Genomic DNA, 17712 nt, shown 5'->3' on the forward strand with positions numbered 1-17712 from the left:
ACAAAACATAATATGAGAGAATCCACATGTTAAAAGTATTTTTCCCTTCAAAATAGTCAGTACACTGTGGTACAAAGAGGAACAAAGGCACAAATAATTCTAAACCAGTAGATTCACAAACCTGTGCTGAACCACTCAATACCTAGGAGAAACTTTAGTTTTAATATTGAAAGATTGCACTTAGTATCAGAGGGAGGGAATGGCATCAGAATATTTTCTGGTACAGAAAATTAGCATTTAATATAGGCATTTGGCTTAAATGTTATTTTTTTTATTTTAATTAAATCATCCATCTTATAATTGTCCCTTTTCTTATCTGCTTTAAACACTTAATACAAGGTACATGAATACGTATATCCTAAGCGTCTCATTTATTATCACAGTTTCTCTCCTAGCTACCTTATAAATTTTTTTAAGAGTAATATTTTCAAACAGTGCTATATAGCAGTGTTTCCCCAGAGTGTTTTCTACTACTACTACTTCTAACCCCAAAAGGTCGGGAACTCTGGTCAAAGAAATATGGGAATGATGGATTATATATTCAACAGGCTTCCCTTGAGGCTCAACTGGTAAAATATCTGCCTGCAATGTAGGAGACCTGGGTTCATTCGATTTTTGGGTTGGAGAGATCCCCTGGAGAAGGGAAAGGCTACCCACTCCAGTATTCTGGGCTAGAGAATTCCATGGGTCCATGGGGTCGCAAAGAGTCGGACACGACTGAGATGCTTTCACATCACATAAAGTTCAACATGTCCTTTATTTTTTTAATTTTTGGTAAAATGTTTTAGAGACTGTAAGGGTTGGTATAATTTTTTGAGTGGGGGGAAAGGATTATAATGTATTCCCCAAACGTATTTGTTTGACCAGTATCTTTAAAGAATTGATCTCAAAAACTCGTTTTGAAATACACTGCTTTATACTCACTAATAAAATTAGTTTGTCTTCATCTTTGTTAAAATAGTACTTACCTTAAAGTATTTCTCCTATAGCTGTATTAATTTGGCCAGCATGTGTTGTTTTCAAAATATTGTCTTTTGGAAAGAACCCTAGCTTCTTAAAGTGATTTCAAACCCAAATCTAAAATATTATTCAAACAAAAATTATGTAGCTGTGTATTATTTTATTCCTGTATCATTTACACTAGTTTATCTAGTCCTAGGCAGAAGTGATGGGGGAGACAAAAGATAACAAAAAACAAGCCATAGCAAGTAATATACAAAGCCTTTAAAATGCTAGATCTTAGGTACCATACTCTGTAAATGTGATTGGTAGTAGGATTGTCCTATTATGTCTCAGATTGGTCTTTTTTGCTGAAGAGTAAGTTTGAGGTTACTTTCTGGAGAAAAAATTCTGTAAAGTCACCCAAGATGATAGTAAGTTGAAAATGGGCATTAAACTAGAGGCTAACTCAGATCACCTAAAGGTAAAGGGATGGTACAGTATGGAAACCATTTATATGTAACAGCTCTAAAGACTGGAAGTCACTCATATTTTGGGTTCAGTTCAGTCGCTCAGTCATGTCCAACTCTTTGTGACCCCATGCACTGCAGCATGCCAGGCCTCCCTGTTCATCACCAATTCCCGGAGTTTACTCAAACTCATGTCCATTGAGTCAGTGATGCCATGCAACCATCTCATCCTCTGTCATCCCCTTCTCCTCCCACCTTCAATCTTTCCCAGCATCAGGGTCTCTTCAAATGAGTCAGTTCTTTGCATCAGTTGGCCAAAGTATTGGAGTTTCAGCTTTAGCACCATTCCTTCCAGTGAATATTTAGGACTGATTTCCTTTAGGATAGACTCGTTGGATCTCCTTGCAGTCCAAGGGACTTTCAAGAGTCTTGTCCAACACCATAGTTCAAAAGCATCAATTCTTCGGCACTCAGCTTTCTTTATGGTCCAACTCTCACATCTACACATGACTACTGGAAAAACCATAGCTTAGACTAGACGGACCTTTGTCAGCAAAGTAATGTCTCTGCTTTTTAATATGCTGTCTAGTTTGCTCATAGCTTTCCTTCCGAGGAGTAAGCGTCTCTTAATATCATGGCTGCAGTCACCATCTGCAGTGATTTTAGAGCCCCCCAAAATAAAGTCTGTCACTGTTTCCACTGTTTCCCCGTCTATTTGCCATGGAAAGATGGGACCAGATGCCATGATCTTAGTTTTCTGAACGTTGACTTAAGCCAACTTTTTCACTCTTCTCTTTTGCTTTCATCAAGGGGCTCTTTAGTTCTTCGCTTTCTGCCAAAAGGGTGATGTCATCTGCATATCTGAGGTTATTGATATTTCCCCTGGCAATCTTGATTCCAGCTTGTGCTTCATCCAGTCCATCATTTTGCATGATGTACTCTGCATATAGGTTAAATAAGCAGAGTAATAATATACAGCCTTGACGTACTCCTTTTCCTATTTGGAACCAGTCTGTTTTTCCATGTCCAGTTCTGATGCTTCTTGACCTGCATATAGGTTTCTCAAGAGGCAGGTCAGGTGGTCTGGTATTCACATCTCTTGAAAAATTTTCCACAGTTTGTTGTGATCCACACAGTCAAAGGCTTTAGCATAGTCAATGAAGTAGAAGTTGATGTTTTTCTGAAATTCTCTTGCTTTTTCTATGATCCAAAGGATGCTGGCAATTTGATCTCTGACTCCTGTGCCTTTTGGTCTAATCTACCCACCATTTGATCCCAATTCCCTAAATACACTTGGGATTTCATCAGCCAATATTGCTTCTTTTATTTGTGCTTTCTTTTTATTTAATGAGTATTTGCTGACTATATGTAAGGCTCTGGGTTAGGCACTGAGAGTGTTTTTATATATATATATATATTTATATATACACACACATACATACATACATACATACATACATATATGTACACACACACACATGGCATAGTTCCTGTCTTGAAGTAAAAGATAATGCATAAAATAAACAGATTGAAAGAAACACAACAGATCCACTCAGTACTTTCCAGCACCACAGAGTCAGCGCAGTTCTATGTATTCTGGGAGGCAGATATTTTGTGTAAAGGGTGCCAATTTAAGACCAAACTCTTGGACCATTAGAAAGGTTCTTCATTTCATCCATTAAATAGTACCATGTCTCCTTTGATCCAACACAGTCGTGTTTTCCTCAAATGAGGGAATAAATCCCTTTTCTTTAGTAGAGCACCAGGCAAAATATTTAACTTTTGTGGAGAAGCCCTGTTACACTAACTCTGAAATCTTACTCGGCATGATAAGCTGCTTACATTGCGAGAAGCTTAGAGGAAATCCAACTGTCTAGAGGTGGTAAATTCACACTCACTTTAGACATCTTCACTTCCTCCTGCTCTCATTTTCTCCCTAACACCTACCTCCTTTGCCCTCCCTCCTGACTTCCCTACTGTATGTTTGCACAAGTTGAAATATGTATATTGTAGTGAGAGCTTGGAGTCCTAACCACTGGACCACCAAGGAATTCTCTGAAACATATATATTGTATGATACAGCTCTACTCTGTGTGTGTGAGTGTGTGTTTGTGTGTATGTGCTGGAAATAGTTGATGGTACATTCTGGCTTGAGCACAATGTGTGTGATGAGTAGTAGAAAGTTCTTAGTGGCAAATCACGTATTGAGTGCTAGACTTAAGTTTTTTCTGTTGGAGAGCTTTGAGTAAGTTTTTAACTAATAAGATCTAGTTTGAGTTTCATAAAGATGTTTCTGGTAGTTAAATGGAATTAGCTCTTGGCTGATAAGATACAATTCTGGATTCTAAATGGTTTAGTAATAATGTTAGTAAACTGAGCTTGATCCTTAGCCAGGCACTGAGCAAAATGGTTCCCAGTCTGTATTTCAGGTGTGCCTCTCTGCATCCCATGGTCATGGTTAGAGCCAAGATTTAAGCCCATATCTGTCTTAGGTAAAAGCTACTTGCATGTATCTGTGACATGGAGCTTCATTTTAAAACAGCAACGGGTTTGAAGAGCCAGGGAAATAGTGTATAGAAGCTGATTTATCAGAAGCTGTAGTTTTTCAGAAGCCGTAGGAAATGCAGGATTCCAGAGAGCAAAGCTGACTGACTAGGGGGTCTTCTAGCTAGTGGTTTGAGATGGTCTTGAGAGGAAGGGGAGGGGTGGAGCTGGGGACAGAACTTGGGGAAATACTTCTATTTAAGAAAAGCAAATAGGAGAACTAGGTAAAGGTTGGAAGAGAACGCAGAGAATATATTGATACAGAAATAGAGAGGGAGTCTTTTCCCACAAGCTCAGTTTCACTGTAAAACTGTATCCACATCATTGCTTTGCTCTTTAAATCCAGTATTCTGCCAGTAAACAAAGTAGTACTTGCATTGGCTTGTGAGCTATACAAATTTTTAAGAAATGGTTCTCCCTTATAATTCCTTCCCTCTACTTTGAGTCATTTTCTTCATCTCCTTCCTGTTCACCATCCACAGTATTTTGACTTTCTACCTCAATATGCTCCTGTCACTTCTCTTGCTGAGGTCACCAGCAACAACAAACTATTCTAAACACACAAAGGCGCAGATACAAACTTTCTTTCAAATCCCCATTTGTACCTTATATCTGACCCACACGTCCCTTGTCAGCCGTTTCTCCATTTTATTTAGATGTGTGCTTGAATTTTCTACTTATTTTTACCACTTGGTATCTTAAGCCATCTTTACTATGAACTGCAATTTTTACACCCACCTTTCTCCTCCTTTGAATTATCTTTCAGTAAAGTATTGATTCATTGTACATTTGATGATATGAATTGTAGGCTGTTTTCAAAGAAAAATATCTGCTAGATGTAAGAAGTGAATGGAAAAGATTTGCAAAGATGTTCTTTCTTAACTTTCTCCTTGCATTACTGCTTTTAATTCTTAAATAGTGTGAACTTACAATGTGTGATTTTTAGGTTTTCATGGTTAAATAAAAGTCTGCCCAAACATAAAGAATCTAAGCAAAATTTACCTTTGCCTTCATGTACACTCACTCATTCAGCTCTACCCAGTTCTTTTCATTCTTTGATTTATTTAATCTATAAACTGAGTTGGAACTCGGGTATCATGCTAGGTGACAGAAGGATCTGTTCACTTCTCAGACTGCTTAAAACAATGTGGGGAATAGTCAGAATGTTAAAAATACATGATCTTTGGTTTAATGATGGAAATACTCTTTTAAAATGAAAACCATGGGAGAGCACAGAGGAAGGTACTTCTTAGAGAGGGGAACATTTTAGAAAAGGCTTCATGGAAGTAGTACTACAGCTCCAGAGTCCTTTATCCCAAACCCCTTAGACCAAATACGATTTGATATTCTGAATTCTTTGGATTTAGAAAGATAATACAGTGTGTTTATTTTACCCTCCTACCAGTTTATGGCAGTATGCTGGAATCAAATACATTAATATTTCTCCAGTAAACATAAATAGTCACTCTCATGAGCTAAGTAAAAACTCTAAAAAGCCCCAGGTCAAGTTTCAACACCAGTGAGTTTATAAAAAATTTGTGGGATTATAAAAAATTATAAACTGTCTTTGTACCGAGTGATTAATAATGGGACATGATGTTCTCTCCTGTTGTCATCTACTAATCCTTTGTTATCATTTTGAGCATGAATTACCTGTAGTTATTTTTAAAAGTCTATACCATTCTTGTTTTTTTCTTTCTACTTTTGAATTCAAGTTGAGTCTTTTGGAGCCTTGCAATTTCATAAAGTCATTCATCTGAGTAAGTCATTTAGTAAATCTCAAAACTTCTACATCCTAGCTGTGTTTCTAAAATACAGTCATCTTCATACTCTCCTTCACATTCTTCCAGATGTCTCCTACATTGTCATGAGTCAGAGGAATACTCATTATCTTGATTACTTCTTTCATTTTATACTGCAGTGAACTTGACTTGAAAAGTTCATAGCCTAACTCCTTAGGAACATTTTAGTGGAAGCTTAGTGCATTAACATCTCTTTTGGTTTCCTTCCACCGTTTTAATGAACATTAACTTTTTTCCACATATCCCATATACTGCAAGCAAGCTTAGTTTCTCCTTCTTTAGACTAAACTTTGAAATGTCTCTCAGGATTAAACCCTACTGGATCATTTATATCAGCTAAAGAGTATAGATTTAAAATTTTGTTGCTAAACATTTCAAGGAGACTTAACATTGACAGCAGCTGCTAATGAGAAGCCTTTAGAATTTTCAATCTTTTTAATAATCAAATTTGCATGGTAGATCACTTGCCAGCAAGATAAGTACTCAGTGGAGGGCAGAAGATTTAGAGGCATATTAGAAGGTATTTATTATATTTCAGATAAGAAGGAAGACAAAGGATAGAAGGTAAAATAGATGTATGGATTAATTGAGTGGTGGAGGTGAGAGGGGAATCAGGATTTCTGGGGTTTTGGCTTGGGCCATGCAGTGAGATATTTATTCTTGTTGATGAAACTAGGAGTATAGGAAGAAAAGAATAAATGGGTTAGATATGATCTCTTAGCTGGCTGTGTATCTTCTTAGCTGGCTGATAGGTAATCCCTGCTAAAGTGTTAGCTGTTGAGTTTTCTGAACCATTAGCTATCCTTAAAGTAGACCAGTGCCCACACAAAGAAATGCATTAAGAAAGACAATAAAAACAAAGCTACTGAACTCTTCCTTCAGTTCACTGAACTATGACTGTCTTTCCATGTTAATATATCTTATTATCCTCTAAAATATATTCCGTTCAGTTCAGTCGCTCAGTCATGTCCGACTCTTTGCGACCCCATGAATCGCAGCACGCCAGGCCTCCCTGTCCATCACCAACTCCCGGAGTTCACTCAGACTCGCGTCCATCGAGTCGGTGATGCCATCCAGCCATCTCATCCTCTGTCATCCCCTTCTTCTCCTGCCCCCAATCCCTCCCAGCACCAGAGTCTTTTCCAATGAGTCAACTCTTCGCATGAGGTGGCCAGAGTACTGGAGTTTCAGCTTCAGCATCATTCCCTCCAAAGAAATCCCAGGGCTGATCTCCTTCAGAATGGACTGGTTGGATCTCCTTGCAGTCCAAGGGACTCTCAAGAGTCTTCTCCAACACCACAGTTCAAAAGCATCAATTCTTCGGCGCTCAGCCTTCTTCACGGTCCAACTCTGACATCCATACATGACTACTGGAAAAACCATAGCCTTGACTAGACGGACCTTTGTTGGCAAAGTAATGTCTCTGCTTTTGAATATGCTATCTAGGTTGGTCATAACTTTTCTTCCAAGGAGTAGTAAGCATCTTTTAATTTTATGGCTGCAGTCACCATCTGCAGTGATATATTAGGATATATAAAATAAATAATTATTTTAGCACAATTGAAAATTTCCACTTAAGTTCAAATATTGATCACTAACTTCTAGGCACTAATCTAAGCATGTATGTAACATATGTACTCAGAATAGCACATAGTTAGATGTACCCTCTTTACATTTGAGGAAACTTAAGACTTATATATAGAGCTGGGGTAGGAACCCAGGCAGTCTAACTCCAGAATCTGTGCTCTTTCATAGGAGCTTTTTCTGTGGCTTTTTCTCTGTGATCTCTTATGGCTCTGATCATAAAAACATGGTAATTGCTGAAAAATATCGTTAACAGATTTTAGACATTGTTTCTAATGAAGTAAGAGGTTCAACTAGTTTTTACTTGCCTAATCATAAGAATCACTTGAGACTTATTAAAATTCATTTCTAGACTCTGTTCCTAATAAGTAAATTCAAAGCTCTGTGTGAAGAACCCTGGGAATCTCTTTCACAGTGATCTAGATGAATCCTATGATCCAGACAAGTTAGGGATACCCTAGTCTAGATTTGATCTCTTTTAGAACTAATAATATTTTTGTTTCCCTTTTTTTTTTCCACACATATTATAGATTATTATCCTATCTACCCTGTTATCTATATAATATATACTTTATCACTAGCACTGAGTTTTTGAGTATAAATTAAAGCAAACTGTTACCTTTTTCCTTTGATTCCCATGTTTCAGTGAATATATGAAGTGTTCTACAACTCTACAGTCATAGCTTATTGGCCTAGTAACTGAGTAAGTGGTATCACCACATAGCATAGATTCTAGTGCTGTTGTCCTTGGGTTATATTTAACCATACAGTGTTTCGTGATAACATTGAGCAAACAAAATATAAAAAATCCAAAAGCTCTCCATTCTCATGGTTAACACATACTTTGCTTTCATGCTTGTTTTTTCTGAGAGTTTAAAATTCTTAAGATACTCATTTCTTCATTGACTGAGACCTTGATTTTCAGCCATGTGGTTGATTTAAATGAAACTGTTAGATGATTTACTGGCATTCAGATACTCACTGCTGTCGAGGTGAATCTACCTCTGGAGTGACAGGTGGCAAGTTTTGAGGGCTTACCTTTTGGCTCACTTTGCCTACATGGCTCTTTCAGTAAGACAGATTGGCCAAGGCAAGGTACTTCTTGGTACACTTTTAAAAGTTATTTATCATGTACTTCTTAGTGGCAGAGATTGTTACCATAAAGACTAGAAGTGCCATACCAAGTTAAACCATGCTGCTGCTTATCTCCACACCAATATTTGGGAACTTACTTTGAAAACCTTAGGTTACCCCCAAAATGTCAGAGTAATCACAGTGTTTTCTTAACTTTAACATAATCTAATATCACTCTGGCTTCATTCTTTTATTTTTCTAGTCCGGAAACCTCATCCCAAGATTAAAGTCATAAGAACCATTGTTCAGTCCCTAAATAATCCCCACACTACCTTTGCTCATGGAATTCCTTTTGCCCGGAAGGTACCTTCCTCCCACTTGTCCTTCCTGTCTCATCTAAATCGGCAACTTCTTATTGTTTTTTTTTTTTAAATTGGCAACTTCTTTATGAAAACTTTGGTGAGTTCTACCTCCCTCTCCTTTTAGCATCCATGACATACTTAGTCTGTCTGTCTTTTGCCTAATGTATTGATTTATGAATATACTGTGTATAATCATTTGTCCTCATTGTCTTCAGTTTTTTAATTGTAATATTTCAAGTATATTTTCATTTCTATCGCCTACGGCAGGCCATTTTCTAAAATTCCATCCCACTTTAGGTTTCATTTTTGCCAAATGGGGTTTTGGTTGGATTATGTTCTCTATAACCTCAAATACATCCAGCCCTCAGTCAGCCTCTTGTAATTTTCTTCCAAGCCAAATCTGCCTTTAATAGCCCCTGCTTTTTGTGTAGTCTTTTATTCAAACAACTAAAAACATTAGTCCTAAAACCAGATTGATCCTGACTGATCTTGCAAAGTCAAAGGAAAGTTTGATTCCCAACTTCTCTAGCTCCTGAAATGCTGAAATTTCTGACCCCGTCCCTAAGATGCATTTGAAACAGCATCTTCTATCTTCTTAAACTTTTTTCTAGTAATTTATTATTTTGCTTTTTGACGGATTGAATTTTTTTATTGAAATATAGTTGATTTGCAGTGTTGTGTTAATTTCTGCCATACAGTAAAGTGATTTAGTTATATATATGTAGTTAGCCATACCTTTCAGCATGTGAGATCTTAGTTCCCCAACCAGGGATCAGACCCGCGCCCCCTGCATTGGAAGCGTGGAGTCTTAACCACTGAACCTGCAGGGAAGTCCCAGTTACACACATATATACTTTCTTTCTTGCAGTCTTTTTCCATTATGATTTATCTCAAGATACTGAATAGAGTTACCTGTGCTATACATAGGACCTTGTCATTTATCCATTTTATATGTAATAGTTTACATCCGCTAACTCCAAAATCCCAGTCCATCCCTCCCCAATTCCCCTCCCCCTCCCCCTTTAGCAGTCACAAATCTATTCACCATGTCTGAATCTGTTGCTGTTTTGATAGGTTCAACAAATTGAATTCTTAATTGCTGTGCAATAAACTTATTAAAATTCCACAAAACTAAAATGAGGAAACTGCAACCCTGATTTTATTTGACTTTTACTTTTTAGCTCCTCAATACACTCAAACATTGTCTTCATATAAAATCAGTCTGGGATTATTCAAAGCAGAACAGATTACTGTTAAGTCAAATTTTGACTATTATATGTGTATCTTTCCTAGGATCTTTTCCTTAAATCTCTTTATTTTCTATTTATTTTCCCCTGCCCTTCAGTTAAATCAGATTCCTTCTTGAGGACCTGCTCATTGCTGTGGACTCCAGAAGAGCCTCTGTCTCCCTCAATTCTTCTTCTATTCCAACCACTACCTTTTGAAAATGGGAAGGAACAAAAAATTTTACCATTCAGGAAAAAAACATAAGGGCGAAGGGGAAACCGCAATTTGGTTATTCATTGTCAAATCAGATTAATAGAGCTGTTGGTTTTCTTAGATTCCTGTATCTCACAAAATAAAAATTCTGGAACTGTGATTTCAGAAGCAGAATACTGTTGGCTTAGGATTTATTCTTAGCAGCCTTAGCTCTAACCCTTTATTATTTGCAGAAGAGTAGTATATTACCTTTTTTCTAAATGAAACTATTATAAATTATAAACTGCAATCTACCTGCCAAAATAGTAGTAGCATTGGAACCGAAAGTTCATTTGCTGAGTAAAGAGTGGAGCAAGACTCCACAGGACCGAGGCTCTGTATTGGTGGAGGGAGAACTGTGCTGATTGAGAACCTCATCTTTTAAAGGGGCGTGGGTAAGAAGATGTGAAAGGAGACCAAAAAGATGATAGTACAGTGTAAGATAGTGAGGGGAAACTTGAGATTTTTTGCTTTTACAAACCCCTAGCACAATAGGGCTTCCCAGGTGGCTCAATGATAAGGAATCCACCCGTCAAATGCAGGAGACACAAGTTTGATCCCTGGGTCCCGAAGATCCCCTGGAGAAGGAAATAGCAACCCACTCTAGTATGCTTGCCTCAGAAATCCCATGGACAGAGGAGCCTGGCGAGCTACAGTCTTAGGGTCTCAAAGAGTCAGACACAACTGAGCGACTAAACAACAACAGTCCAACTACTTAAAAATAGCTTTATAGTATCAGCTTCTCAGGGTCCTAGTGCCCTAGTTTCCTGATTTGTAGAGTGGAGATAATAGTGCCTCCTGCACCAGCCTTAAATGGTATCATATGTGCCAAGTATCTAATATCATATTCCCTGTCTGGTTTACTTATTCATTTTTATTGTATTATTTTTGTTTATTTTCCCACATGGGATCCTAGTGGAGTCTATAAATCTCCAAAGGTATCTGCTGAGTTGTGGGTGTTGTTTTCCTGTGAAAAATACCTTATTTTGAAGCCCTGCTTTAAAAACTTATTGTTAGATCAGTGTCTTCAGAGATGAAATGTATGGGACACAGGGAGGGAAAAACGGAGAAGCAGGTACTGTTTGAGAGCTAGCAGCAAAGCCTGAGTTTATATGCTCTCTGTTTTTGCCATGTTCTAAATTTTTACTTGCTCTTTGACTTGCAACCGTAGTCTTAAGGCATTATTTTGTTTATAAATAAGTTAAATACTCAAGAATTGCTATATGATGCTTAAGGAATTTGCCTTACAACTATAAAGTTGATATTACTTTTTGCTTATTAAATAAGTTATCAGACTGTCTTTAATCATCTTTTTTTTATGCTGGCTTTTAACTTATGTGGGTTCTGATAAGTTATAATACTTTAACCTAGTAATTTATAAAATAGCAAGGAACTATAAATTATGAGAAATTTAAAATGCTATAATTTATCGTACTTTAAATATTAGTGGTTCCATAGTCATATATTTATTGAGCATCTACTACATGTTTGGCACTGTCCTAAGTGCTGAATAGACTGTGCATAAAACAGATAAGACCTTTACTTTCAAACAGCATTCAGTTGCTAAACCCATTTCCTTTTCTTTAGGGTGTTTTCATTGTCTACAAATTTTAGAGCTGAAAAGTGCCATACAGATCATCTAGTCTTACTTCTCTATTCAAATGAAGAACCTGAACCTCTAAGATCCACAGGAGAGTAAGAGAACTTAGCAAACAACTCCAAGTAATGATAGCAAACTATAGGAAAATCAAACATTGTGAGAATTTACTGTATCATTAGCATGAGATTAGAAAACGTGTAAATTATAAGGAAAGTTCAATTATGTTAATATGAATGAAAGATTTCACGGTATTCAAGTCAAAATCAGGGAATTTAGTGTCTTCTTCAATACTACAGTGAAACCATTTTTGTATTGTGTGGTAACTATTATCCATAAATACTTTTTTGCTTATATATCAAAAGTTTCAGAAGCAACCATATTAGTGATGCTGTTTATAAGTATCTAGGTAGTGTTGATAGAAATAATGTGCTTTCCTACTTTACTTAAAATCATAGAATTCACATCTGGGATTCAGACCCCTATTTCCAGGATGAGACATTGACTCCCAAAGAGGTTAATTGACTTGCCCAAATAAGAGCCCAAATTAGCAACTTATATTTAAACACAGGGTCAGGTTATTATATTTTGATATTTAGATGACAGTTATTCTCAACTGTAAATGATCTAATAATTATCATTATCAGACCTGCTAAGCATTAGTCTTATTTTTTAAATTGGAGAATATCTGAGAAATTGATGAAATAAAATTGAACTTACAGATATTAGAACAGAATCTCTTGGCATTACTTCTGTTGATACATCTTTCATGCTTAAAATATTCAATATTCAGTTGCTGGTCACAAATAACTTTCCCCCATACTCTAGGTATTGTCTTCTGAGAACTCTGAAGCAGTGTCAGACATTGAGGGAAGCTCTCATTGCTGCAGGAAGAGAGATTATATGGCATGGGCGAACAAAAGAAGAACCAGCACATTACTGTAGCATTTGTGAGGTAAATAATTGTTCTTATTCAGTTGTTTTTATAAACCTCTTACCTCTCCAGTTTGGGTTTCTCTTTAGTTATTTTTTTAATGTACTTTTATGTAATGCATTTTACTGAAATTGACATTGTGTTCCATGTTGTTATTTAACTACTATATTAAACTTTATTCTGGTGAAATGCCATTTCACTAACTGTGAATTAACTGAATTAACCCTAAAAGTATTTACTAGAATCATTTATCTGGTAGATAATAGTTGGCCCTCCCTATCCACAGGTTCCTATCTGTGGATTCAACCAACTACAGATCGAAAATATTTGGGGGTTGGGGAGATATTCCAGAAAGTTCCAAAGAGCATGACTTAAACTTGCCATACACCAACAACTTTTTGTTTCAGGTATTATAGGTAATCTAGAGATGATTTAGATATAGAGGAGGATGTGCATAGGTTATGTGCAGTTAGTATGCCATTTTTTGTAAGGGACTTGAGCATCCTTAGATTTTGGTACCCATGGAGGGCCCTGGACCCAATCCTCATGGATACTGAGGGACAGCTGTGTTTAACAGATGATAAGTGTCAAGTTAGGGCTTCCCTGGTGGCTCAGAGGATAAAACGTCTGCCTGCAATGCAGGAGACCCGGGTTCCATCCCTGGGTTGGGAAGATCCCCTGGAGAAGGAAATGGCAACCCACTCCAGTATTCTTGCCTGGAGAATCCCATGGCGGGGATTCTGGAGGACCTGGCAGGCTATAGTCCACGGGATCGCAAAGAGTTGGACACGACTGAGCGACTTCACGTTCACTTTCAAGTGTCAAGTTAAATCTTGAAATTTTAAACTGGGAACACTCCAGGTGTAGACAGATGCCAGTAAACTGGATATAGTTCAGTGCAGTTTCAGGCAAATCATTGTTCAGTTCTCTCTGGTACAATTCACAGTACGTTGGTCAGGCTTCTCCTGTGGCCAAGGCTCGCAAGAGATCCAGAAGCAAAGATGTGGTACCTGCTCTGAAGGAGCTTACATCCTACTTAGGGAAGACAAATTATAAACAGTTCTATTGTATATGAGACTATGGTGAATGCAAAGTTGGTCTGACTGTTAGGAAAACACTAAGGGGAGAAAATGACCTGAGTTTTCCTTTCTAGTATTCGCATAAGTTCATCAAAGTATTAACATTTGAGTCCATCCTCTAAGGATGAATATGATTTTAGGCAACTAAAGATTAATATATGGCAAAAACCACTACAATATTGTAAAGTAATTAGCCTCCAATTAAAATAAATTTAAAAAAAATAAAGCAAATTTTCCTTTCCAATGAAGTAAATAAATAAAAGTAGAATGAATGTTTTTATGAGCTGTAGGAACAGCATGGGAAATGGAATGGTTTCTTCAGAAAAGGGTAAATAGTTCAGTGTGATTAGAAAACAGCCTGTGTAAATTCCATTTTTGAGTTTGGTTGGTAGGAAGTTTGCAGAGCATTTTGAATGATTTTAAGGAGTTTGGTACTTAACTCTGAGATCATTGAAGCTCTCAAAAGTTTCTGAGCAAGTACCCAAGTTGCATAAGTATTTCAGAGAGAAAAGTGATTGGAGAGGATGGAGATAAGAAGCTATTGCAATGGTCTTAAGGGTTGTCATCCTAAGGCCTAAACTAGAACGTAGCAGTGGGAATATTGAAGGAGAGGAATTAGAAAGATATTTCAAGGTAAAATTCACAAGACAACTCAATAAATAGCAGAAGTGAGGGACAAGTTGAAGAATGTTCACAAATTTTTCAACTCAGATTATGAGGTTTATGTTATTTGTTATTGCTCATTGATAGTAATGAAAAACATGGTTAACCCTGGGATTTTAATAACATAATTTCAAAGAAGACATGAAGTCATGAGAATTTTCTTTCTTTGAATATATTAGCCAGGGATATTAATGATCCATTCCAAACCTTGAAATTGTGTAATTTTGACATTGATTTTTATTTGAGATGATTGAATCCATCAAGTTTGTTTTGAGGTTTGGCTAAGCACTAAGCTCTGTGATAAGCTCTGGAGTTTCAGTGATGAGTAAAACAGTCTTCATCTTTGAGGAGCTCAGTCTGTTGGGAAAGACAAGTATCTATACACAGTGCTATCATTGAGAAGTAGAAGGAAAGTAAGGATCACTTTCATCTGATTGTATACTGATGTTTTGAATTTAAAACAAATAGGCTGACCTTGATCAAACTTTTGGATTAGGCTTTTTGCCAGTGGTTTTAATGCGTATGTCATTCCCCTGGGTCACTCCCCTAAAGATGCAATCCCACCTATGTCTTCGGGTCTGGTACAAAATAAACCCATCCTATTAAAGATTCTTAAACAGAGCTATGTTTGTCTTAGTACCCACTCTTAATCAGTAATCACTGTCCAAAACTCCTTGTAAAGTAGAACTCTATATAGCAAAGTAGTACAATAAAATAAATACTACTGTATCTATTGAATGCTTTTTATCTTGTATGAACTAGGTGGAGGTTTTTAATCTGCTTTTTGTCACTAATGAGAGCAATTCTCGAAAGACCTACATAGTACATTGCCAAGATTGTGCAAGAAAAACAAGTGGAAACCTGGAAAATTTTGTGGTGCTAGAACAGTACAAAATGGAGGACCTGATGCAAGTCTATGACCAATTTACATTAGTAAGTGAAACCAACATGTGAGTACATAGTTAGCTGGATAGGGAAGCACCAGGATTTGTTCTGCCACCTAATGAGTAGGAGGTAATGAAAATATTTAAATTTTCCTTTGACTCATTAGATATTTCATGAGGAAATACTCATATTCCCCCCTCCTCCACTCCAGGTATTTATTTCTATGAAATTGTCATATTTTATTTTTACTTTTCTTCCTGAGTGAGACCAGCCCTAAATAATGTCACAGTAACTACATTTTAAAATGTTTGTGTACTTTTAGAACACTGTCACATCCTTTGTTTCATTTGATCTCAGTTGATAAAATGTTTGTGTGCATAGGTTATTAGTGTCCACAAAATGAGTCAGTATGTATGCTTTTAAATAACTTCTGCTTTTAGAGCTAATTGTATTTATTTAAAACCTTGTCCTTGCCAGAAGTAGTAACTTTACAGGAATATTTGATGGAGCTTAACTTCCTGGTACGTTATATAACCTTATGAAATTCAAATACCTTTATAAATTGCACACAGTTTTAAATTTTAAACAGCAGATGCTTAGGGGAGAGCATTTTACTCTAGCACATCAATAGTTTTATGAATAAGAAATAGACATAATTTATAAATTGCTGAATTCCTTCAATACTTTTTCTCACGTATGTGGTCAGAAACTGAGTTTTTGAAGTTTAGCTTCTGGTATTTTCACTTGAATAGTCTTCAAGATTGCTTGAAGAAGAAGAAAATTACCTGTTAAATAAATTATTATCTAGTTGAATTAGGTTCTGAAGCAAGTCACCAAGGAAGTTATAATTGATTTGTTATATTATTTTTTACAAGCCTTCTTTTAATTTTTAAGCAGTTTCAAAAAATGGTCAACCTAATAACATTTTAAGAGTTTTTGACTAATTGATGGAGAAGTACCAAAATGTAGGGTACACTAAGTAGGGTAATGGTCTCAGACTCTTAGGAAAATTGGGCAGGTGGGGGACAGTAACGGAGGTTATACTGGACAGAGTGTGGCAGGCAGTTAAACTTTCTTGAGAAGTGTTATTGCCCCTACCTTTTTACACAGACCATGTTTGTAGCCTTGAGCTACGAAACACTATTAACAATTTATATACCAAAGTAACATACTTTACTTTCATTTTCAGGCTCCTCCATTACCATCCTCCTCATCTTGATATTGTTCCATGGACATTAAATGAGACCTTTTCTGCTATTCAGGAAGTAACCCAGTTCTGCACCACTGGTTTTTGTAGCTATCTCGCAAGGCTGCTGGCTGAAAACTGTGTCTATGCAACCTTCCAAGTGCGGAGTGTCAACCAACTGGACAGGGGAGAGCTTTGCTCCTACTCCAGGACTCTCACAAAGCTGATCAGCTGTTCTTCAGAAACAAAATAATAATTTCCATGTTTTGTATATATCTGACAAAACTGGCAACATCATACAGACTACTGACTTGAAGACAACCTCTTTTATATTTCTCTATTTCTGGGCTGACGAATTGGTTTTCATCTGTCTTTTCCCCTCTTCAGAATTTTCCTTGGAAAAAAAATACTAGCCTAGCTGGTCATTTCTTTGTAAGGTAGTTAGAAATTTTAAGTCTTTATTTGGTCAACTTTTTTTTAATGTGAAAAGTTAGGTAAGGAACTTTTTTACTGCTTTTATGTTTTTCTGTCTTGTTTTGAAACCATGACGGTTATTACACTTCTGGTTCCTAAATAAAATGTTTAAAAAATTAACAGCCAAGTCACAAAGATAATGGATTGCACATAGACTAAGGAATAAACTTCAGATTTGTGATTTTTGTTTCTAATCCTGATGTAAATTTACACTATTTATAAATACGTATTTATTGCTTGAAGATATTTGTGAATGGAATGCTGTTATTTTTTCCAGATTTACCTGCCATTGAAATTTTAAGGAGTTCTGTAATTTCAAACACTACTCCTATTACATTTTCTATGTGTAAATAAAACTGCTTAGCATTGTACAGAAACTTTTATTAAAATTGTTTAATGTTTAAAGAGTTTTCTATTGTTTGAGTTTTAAAAAGACTTTATGTACAGTGCCCAGTTTTTGTTCATTTTTCAAATCTGATTATATATATTTTATATATACTTGTGTATGTATATATAATATATATAGAAATCTGGATATATATGTATAAAGATTTAGAACTTAAATTTTTCTCGTTTTAAGTTTCCCATCTATGGTAGATTTTTGAGGTGTCTGCTGTAAAGTATTGCTTACAAAAGTATG

The 17712-nt window shown here is 36.3% G+C and overlaps 1 protein-coding gene across 18 annotated transcripts in view; it reads left to right on the forward strand.

The window, feature by feature from the left end:
• The window catches only part of KDM6A (lysine demethylase 6A), a 181199-nt gene extending 163722 nt beyond the window's left edge, over nucleotides 1-17477 (forward strand). For 9 of the 18 annotated variants that reach the window (XM_070289926.1, XM_070289925.1, XM_070289927.1 and 6 more), the window contains 3 exons: nucleotides 12680-12806; nucleotides 15290-15460; nucleotides 16602-17477. In XM_070289926.1, the coding sequence (XP_070146027.1) occupies nucleotides 12680-12806; nucleotides 15290-15460; nucleotides 16602-16631 (328 nt within the window). In that variant the 3' untranslated portion in view covers nucleotides 16632-17477. Of the gene's footprint in view, nucleotides 1-10120; nucleotides 10390-11841; nucleotides 11950-12679; nucleotides 12807-15289; nucleotides 15461-16601 lie in introns of those variants that run through there. The other 9 variants (XM_070289937.1, XM_070289938.1, XM_070289940.1 and 6 more) reach the window with 2 other exon arrangements.
• Nucleotides 17478-17712: the final 235 nt, after the last annotated feature.

The sequence above is a fragment of the Ovis canadensis genome, chromosome X (genome assembly GCF_042477335.2).
Source record: "Ovis canadensis isolate MfBH-ARS-UI-01 breed Bighorn chromosome X, ARS-UI_OviCan_v2, whole genome shotgun sequence".
Taxonomy (NCBI): domain Eukaryota; kingdom Metazoa; phylum Chordata; class Mammalia; order Artiodactyla; family Bovidae; genus Ovis; species Ovis canadensis.